The sequence below is a fragment of the Palaemon carinicauda genome, chromosome 35 (genome assembly GCF_036898095.1).
Source record: "Palaemon carinicauda isolate YSFRI2023 chromosome 35, ASM3689809v2, whole genome shotgun sequence".
NCBI lineage: Eukaryota > Metazoa > Arthropoda > Malacostraca > Decapoda > Palaemonidae > Palaemon > Palaemon carinicauda.
In genome coordinates, this window is record NC_090759.1 from 45,867,474 (window position 1) to 45,876,015 (window position 8,542).

Below are 8,542 nucleotides of genomic sequence, written 5' to 3' on the forward strand. Positions count from 1 at the left end.
GAGCAAAGGCAAGAAATTTTAATTAAGAGAGAGAGAGAGAGAGAGAGAGAGAGAGAGAGAGGAGAGAGAGAGAAATACTGCTTTTAACATATGGAATGAATAATGAACGTGCAAAAACAAGAACAATTGAGAGAGAGAGAGAGAGAGAGAGAGAGAGAGAGAGAGAGAGAGAGAGAAGCAGACGGCTCCGAAAGACTTTGAATACGTGAAGTTTCTTTCGGGAACTCGAAGAGCAGATTTCAACCCGTTTTAAAGGTCTATATGTCTTCAGTCTCTCTCTCTCTCTCTCTCTCTCTCTCTCTCTCTCTCTCTCTCCTCTTTGTATTTTTTAAATAGAAAAAATATAAATTTTTGCAAGAAAACTAATGAAGAGATGCTAAAGACATTTGACTCTTCAACATGTCTTCAAAACCCTGCTCCCAGACTCAGAAATAGGCTTCATGTCTTCAAAATCTTTCGGAGCCGTCTCACTTGTCATCTATCGATTTTTTCAAAATATAGCTAATACGAGATGAAGAAGTCAGTATATACTTTGAGAATGCATCCTACATTGTCAAAAGTGCTTACAACCAGCTTTGGAATGTTTTTGTTAACCGTCGGAGCCCTTTTCGGAGGACTCAACTTGGGTCACGGAGAGAGAGTTCTTCAGGAACGAAGCTCTCTTTGTGAGGATTATCTGTTATATCTCAACGGGGAAGTTGAACACTTTCCAAAAATCTTGGACCTTCAGGCTGTTCCTCGTGGCTTTTACCAGAAGTGCCACGCTTGCAGAACTGCTTGGAGGAGGAGTTGGAACTAGTGGCTCGCAGACTTCACTTCTACGAAGAGCGATAAACTTCTTCCCATTTGTTGGAAGGATGTGGAACGCCTTTGAAGATGCTCAACAATGCAAAATGACTGCAACTGGAATGAAGACTCAAATCGACCAATTGAACGAAAAACCTGAAATCCTATTGGATACTCCCAAGACTGCTTCCGGATTTGAATACAGAAAAACCTTTCTGTACACTCGAAAATGGAGCGGTTAGTAACCTCATGTTGGCAGGTGCTGCAGGTTGTCTTTTCCTTGGAGGAGTAATCATTGCGATGAGTGTTATGTCTTCTAAGAAAGAGGAAAAAAGAGCAAATTGCCTCAAGGAGGAAACTAACGATATTGAAGAAACCGGTGACGCTTATGGATCAAAGGAGAAGACAGAAGAAAACTCTGACTCTTTGGAGATCGAATTGGAAGACACGTCAAGTGGAGAAGAAATTTTCGAATCTTCTGAAGAAACAGAAAATGGTGAAGAATTGCAAGGAAATTATCAAGTAAAAATTAGGGAAGCAGAGGAGGATAATGAACCAGAGGAAGAATATGAAACTGTGGAAATCGTAATTGAAGAATCTTCAGAAAAGGAGGAAAATTCGGATTCTTCCGAGAGCGTAAAGGAGGAAGACATTTTGGGCTCATCCGTTCAAAACCAATATAGTTTCTTGCCTGACGAAATGGGAGAGTCAGTGGAAGAGGATGAAGATTCAGACGAAAGGGAGGAATCTGAACCAAATACTGAAGATTCAGAAAAGGAGGAAGAATCAGTTCAAAATACTGAAGATTCAGAAAAGGTGGAAGAATCAGTACAAAATATTGAAGATTCAGAAGAGGAGGAAAATTCGGATTCTTCTGAAAGCGAAATGGAGGAAGAATTTTCGGGTATTTCCGTACAAAACCGATTTAGTTTCTTGCCTGACGAAATGGAAGAATCAGAGGAAGAGGATGAAGAATCAGAGGTAGAGGAAGAAGAATCAGAGAAAGAGGAAGAATCAGAACAAATTACTGAAGATTCAAATGATGAGGAAGAATTGGTACAAAATATTGAAGATTCGGAAGAGGAGGAAAATTCGGATTCTTCTGATAGTGAAATGGAGGAAGAATTTTCGGGCATTTCCGTCCAAAACCGATTTAGTTTCTTGCCTGACGAAATGGAAGAATCAGAAGAGGATGAAGAATCAGAGGTAGAGGAAGAAGAATCAGAGAAAGAGGAAGAATCAGAATAAATTACTGAAGATTCAGATGATGAGGAAGAATTAATACAAAATACTGAAGACTCAGAGGAGGAGGAAAATTCTGATTCTTCTGAGAGAGGAATGGAGGAAGAATTTTCAGGTATTTCCGTACAAAACCGATTTAGTTTCTTGCCTGACGAAATGGAAGAATCAGAAGAGGATGAAGAATCAGAGGTAGAGGAAGAAGAATCAGAGAAAGAGGAGGAATCAGAACAAATTACAGAAAATTCAGATGATGAGGAAGAATTGGAACAAAATACGGAAGATTCAGAAGAAGAGGAAGAATCAGAACAAATTACTGAAGTTTCAGTAAGTGATGAGGAATCAGAGGAAAAAGAAGAATCAGGGGAAGAATCAGAGGAAGAGGAATCAGAAGAAGAGGAAGAATTAGAAGAAAAGGAAGAATCAGAGGAAGACAAAGAGTCAGAGGAAGAAGACTCAGACGAAGAAGAAGAATCGGAGGATGAAGAAGAATCCGAGGAAGAGGATGGAGATTCAGACGATAAGGAAGAATCGGAACAAAATATTGAAGATTCAGAAGTGGATGAAGATACAGAAAAAGAGGATGAAAAAAACGAAGGCGGCGCCTGCAAAGGCAAAGGTCATCATCTGCCAAAACAAGAGCGTGCTAAAGGAATGCCCCGCAGAGGATTCCAGGGTCGTCAAAAGCCTAAAAGACAAAATCCAGGACCAAAAAAGACCGGCAAGAAGGACACAAAGGCCAAGAACCGAAAGAAGCAACATGTTGAAAAACAGCCCAAGATGCATATTCCCAGGAATCAGTTCCAGAGGAACAGAAGGATGGTGTAAATCTGACGCGTCTTGCTTGGAGGATGCTTGGACCAGCTTACAAGGCTGGCTTTGCAGAAAGGAATAGCTGAGCTGCTTCTAGTATGCTATGTTCCCTGGTGGGGTGAACAAAAGGTCGGATATCTAGGTCTATTCTTTCGGATAACCTTCGGGTGGTTCTGGGGGAATAACCTAGAAGACCGGCTATGCAGAGGGAAAACGCTCGGCTTTTTCTACTATGCAGTCAAGTCCTTATAGGATGGCCCAAGAGAGTTCCTCTACTAAAAAAAAAAAAAAAAAAAAAGATTTGTAAATCCAAAAAAATTGTGAAATCTAAAAAATCTAAAAATAAATGATAAAAAAAAATTATTAAAAATGGTATAAATATCCAAAAAAAAAATACTTGAAAAAATTAGAAAATACAAAAAAATAAAAAAAAATAAGAAATCCAGAAAAAACTAGAAAAAAAAATTAAAAGGTGAAAAAAAATCCCCCCCCCCAAGTAAAAAAAACAGAAAAGCAGAAAAATATAAAAAGAAAGAAAGTAGGGGAAGAGGGTCATGGGAACCAAACCTGCAAAAATGAGATGGCCAAACCCACCTGATGAGCCCTTTGGTAAGGGCGAAACCCTTAGGTCTTTCACAGTAGTAGCAGTAGTAGTAGTAGTAGTAGTAGTAGTAAAAACATTATATATATATACATATATATATATATATATATACATATATGTATATATATATATATATATATATATATATATATATATATATATATATGATAAATTTTGCAGATTTAGACATGATTTTCATATTCAAATAAGACATATATTTTTATACATCAATATCTGGATTCCCTCAACGACCTCGGGATCAGAGCCCCAGGCGAAATCACACAAAGACAAGAGCTTGTGTCCAGCCGGGTAAGTTACTGTTTATACAAGCTTCCCAGACAAGGATTCGACTCCCGGCCGGTCACAAGCTCTTGTCTATGCGTGATTTCATCTGGGGCCCTGATCCCGAGGTCGTTAAGAGAATCCAGACATTATTGTATCAAGAATATGTGGCTTATTATGTATATATATATATATATATATATATATATATATATATATATATATATATAAAATATATATATATATATATATACATATATATATATGTATATATATATATATATATATATACTATATATATATATATATATATATATATATATATATATATATATATATATATATATATATATATATATATATATATATATATATGTATTTGTCATGTCAAGGGCCTCAATATTTCAGATAGGTTTACTGAGGGGAATACATTTATCACTACTCTTCCAAAATTATCGGGGCCAACTGTCTCCCTCTTCAGGTGAGTCGACATACTTGATGATGGAGGCAATTGCTCCCCCCCCCCCCCCCCCCCCAACCCTTCTGAAGAATGATAGATGAATACATTTGGTACTTTCCTGTTATTGCCCCACCACTAATTTCGTGATATTAACATTATTTTTTTTTTCATATTTTTTAAATTTCATTTCTGAACAGTTTTTCTATTTCTCTTTTTCAGATAAAACAAGCCCACAAATGGATAATTTAAAGACACTCATTCGAAAACTTGACAACGAAGAGAAATGCATAAAATGGTTAAAAGAGGTTGGAATCATGCATTGTTATTATTATTATTATTACTAGCCGAGCTACAACCCTAGTTGGTAAAGCAAGATGCTATGAGCCCAAGGGCTCCAACAGTGAAAATGTGCAAATGGGCACTCAATGAATCTAGGAGGAAACGTGAATGGGTGGCGTTGTTCTAAAAGGGACTGTAGAAGAAAAAGGAGTACGAACGAATATTTGGCTTGTTATATCAAGGCTGCCTTTTGAGGATATAACTCTTCGTTTATTCATGGGCGTATGAGCTGACTTCAATAAAATAATGCGAGAGAGAACTTGGAATAAATAAAAACACAACGGTTGACTGGAACAATTACATGCGAGAGGTCTGTCTTTGGAAGCTTCTTAGATATCCTGATGTAATTGGAGGACCAGGTATGAGCTAATGATGGGGGGTTTCGGGGAGACTATAGGTCTACCTGTTGAGTCACCAACAGCCAATGCCTCGCCACCCTTAGCTCTAGCTTGGGTGGAGAGGCGGCTTGGGCGCCGATCAAATCTGTATATGGTCAGTCTCAGGGGCACTGTCACTGTCCATTGCCTCTGCCATTCATGAGTGACCTTTAAACCTTTGAATTTAATTACGAGTTCTCTTGTTTGAGAGTACACTTGGGCACACTATTCTGTCTTATTTCTCTTCCTCTTATTTTGTTAAAGTTTTTATAGTTTATATAGGAAATAGTTATCTTAGTGATGCTACTGTTCTTAAGATATTTTATTTTTCCTAGTTTCCTTTCATCACTGGGAAATTTTCCCTATTGAGGCCCGTGGGCTTATAGCATCCTGCATTTCTAACTACGGTTGTAGCTTAGCAAGTAGTAATAATAATAATAAAAATAATAATAATGATAATAATAATAATAATAACAATAATAAAAATAATAATTATCATCATTATTATTTTAATGATGTTACTGCTCTTAAAATATGTTATTTTTCCTTGTTTCCTTTCCTCACTGGGATATTTTCAATGTTCGAGCCCCTGGGCTTATAGCATTCTGGTTTTCCAACTAGGGTTGTAGCTTAGCAAGTAATAATAATAATAATAATAATAATAATAATAATAATAATAATAATAATAATAATATATGAAGCGACACTAGGATTACCGAGACATCACGAGAGAGAGAACATTCCTCCTGTATTAATTGAATCCTACAGAGCCATGAGAAAGGTGTTACACTATTGCTTCAGAAGGAAATTCTCTTAACGCACAAATAAATGTAAAGAACTGACAGCTTCAGAGACGCAGAGCCCTTTTGTCTCTGACACAGAGGCTGCTTGAAGTGGAATTCACTCAGCAAAGAAATATATTGAATGCTATAAATTCAAAATCTCTGATTAGCAAACTTTAGAGGTTGGTTTTCTATGTGGGATGCGAGAGAAGAAATGTAAAATGAAATGATGGAGGATCATAGTTAACAATGGAAAAAAACGTTGTATAGACACATACAGAAATATATATATATATATATATATATATATATATATATATATATATATATATATATATATATATATATATATTGTGTGTGTGTGTGTGTGTGTGTGTGTGTGTCTGTGCGCGTGTATATGTATGCATGTACATAAATATATATTCATATATATATATATATATATATATATATATATATATATATATATATATATATATATATATATATATATATGTATATATATAATGTCACAGTAACTCATTAGCCCCATGTTGTGAGATTACACGTCTCCACAAAAAGATATGACAAAAAATTTAACTACTTTGAAAATAAAAAACGACATTACTTAAATGAATATATATATATATATATATATATATATATATATATATAGAGAGAGAGAGAGAGAGAGAGAGAGAGAGAGAGAGAGAGAGAGAGAGAGAGAGAGAGAGAGAGAGAGAGATTTAATATAATCCATCCATGGTCCCTGCCACAGAAATGAAAAAAAGGAAAGAAGGTAAAAGACAAGTCTTCACCGTACCCCATAATTACATGCAAAACACGAAACCAAAAGCCCCAAAAACTCTCGAATGATCTTTCCTTTCCTTCAAAATTCCACAACTAGTCCAAGGGAAATAGCTTTTTATGTCAAACAAATTGCAATATTTTGTTTTATTGCATGAACATGTTATATGGACTCTTAGAGACACCATATCCAAAATGGGACAAATTCGGCCATTTTGAAGTTGTGAAAATCACAAACTATACATTTTGCACATGTTTGTCTCTATAAGTATTTACCCTAAAATTGAAAGTTATTGCGCAAACAAGCCCGGAATTGGAATTCACACATTTTGGAGAAACTGAAAAAATCGACTTTGTACTCACATTTTCCTAAATATCTCAAACTACTAACTTTACGGTAAAATGTCATAGAATTGGTCCTTTAGAGTGAAGATATTTCTTTATTTTGACGTATTTACTTTCCATTATATCTTGATATTTTGCAAAAGAAACACACACACAAAAATAGACACGATTTTAATTCATGGAAAACAGATGAAAATAGAAAGTTCAGTAAAAAAAATTGCAATAGCTTATTCTATGCACGAATGTATCATTTGGACTCTTTAGAACACCACAGTAAAAAAAACTGACATATTCGGCCATTTTGAGTTTGCGTAATTGGCGGCCGTTCTCATTGTGTGAATGGAAGTATCCTCTAAAATTTCCACTTTTATATATATATATATATATATATATATATATATATATATATATATATATATATATATATATATATATATATATATGATATATATATATATATATATATATATATATATATATATATATATATATATATATATATATATATATATATATATATATATATATATATATATATATATATATATATATATATATATATATATTTAATACTCAAAATAACATTTTCTCCAGGGAATTACTGCAGACATCAGTTTTCACCCGTGAACTCTGTGGGCCCCTGGTTAAAATGAAGGCTGCACTTAATTTTTCAAGAAGAAAATTACCTTTGCAATTTACTTGGGTTTTACAATGGTTGTAATATATAGAAGATTAACTAAAATGACAAACATCAAATTATGGATTAGCTCTTGACGGTGTTTGAAAATAACAGAAATAAAAAAATACAATCATTGTTGCTCAAAATACATGCACAAACTAAATTAATCATGTTAAGTGTCTTCGTCTATTAATATGTTAACACAAGTGCTAGTTTGACACTCCTCACAAAAATCTGTACAATATAACCCGTGTTTTTTGCATGAGCGGTGTTGAGTGTCACAAAAGCCTTTGCAATTGCATCTGATTACTCTCAGCAAGGCATCAGGCGCATGGCTGTTGTCCATAGTGCAAGGAATTAAGTTTCTTCCATTTCTCTTCCAGCCCCAATCGTCAGGTTTAATATCACAGTTACCTAGCCAGATTTGTGTTTGATAATAAACCCGGAAAGAGTGATATTTTGCTGCATCACTAGTAGGTGGCAGGTCTTTCACATCAACACTTCTCAAACTCTTGATGACTTTGCCCTGAAACTTTTTCTTTCTTAGGTCATCAAGAGTTGCACAATCACTGCTAGACCTGTACATCCGAATAATTGCTCGTTCTCCTGCTATTTTTATTTCCTCGTGAGTTGAGCTGGGAGACAAGAATGGCACAGCACACTCGCAGAGAACACTTTGTTTTTTCAGTACAGCAACCTTTCCTGTTTTGTTTAACCTTGACGTGGTGTCACATCCACACAGAGCATGCATAAATGGCAAACACCTGCCGCATTCTTCACCGAGTCGTGCACTAATTTCTCCGATGTTCCAAATGGGATGCTTCATATTGGATTTCTGTGATACCATGAACAGGGGCTGACTGGTAGACTTCATGTGATGACAGAGAAGCACCAAAATGTCAGTATCCTCTGCTATAACGTATGTTACCTTGCTAACTGCCATGTTAACTGCCTCTTGCACTATTAGAAAATCTGCATCTCCCTCTGCATGCTTTGTAGATACACCATGCTCCTTCAGAGTTTCAGACAGAAAGTTGATAAATCTCTGTT

At 35.2% G+C, this 8,542-nt stretch overlaps 1 protein-coding gene across 1 annotated transcript; it reads left to right on the plus strand.

Moving 5' to 3' along the window:
• Positions 1-1,086: 1,086 nt before the first annotated feature.
• On the plus strand, positions 1,087-8,126 carry LOC137627262 (parathymosin-like). The gene is made up of 2 exons (XM_068358342.1): positions 1,087-1,422; positions 8,040-8,126. Exons 1-2 carry the CDS (start codon positions 1,087-1,089, stop codon positions 8,124-8,126), a joined length of 423 nt encoding a protein of 140 aa, XP_068214443.1.
• The last annotated feature ends 416 nt before the right edge of the window (positions 8,127-8,542 follow it).

Coding starts and splice junctions, on each gene's coding strand:
- LOC137627262 (XM_068358342.1), top strand. CDS start 1,087: ATGAGTGTTATGTCTTCTAAGAAAGAGGAAAAAAGAGCAAATTGCCTC. Junction 1,423..8,039: donor ATTCGGATTCTTCCGAGAGC/GTAAAGGAGGAA, acceptor TTTCTTTCTTAG/GTCATCAAGAGTTGCACAAT.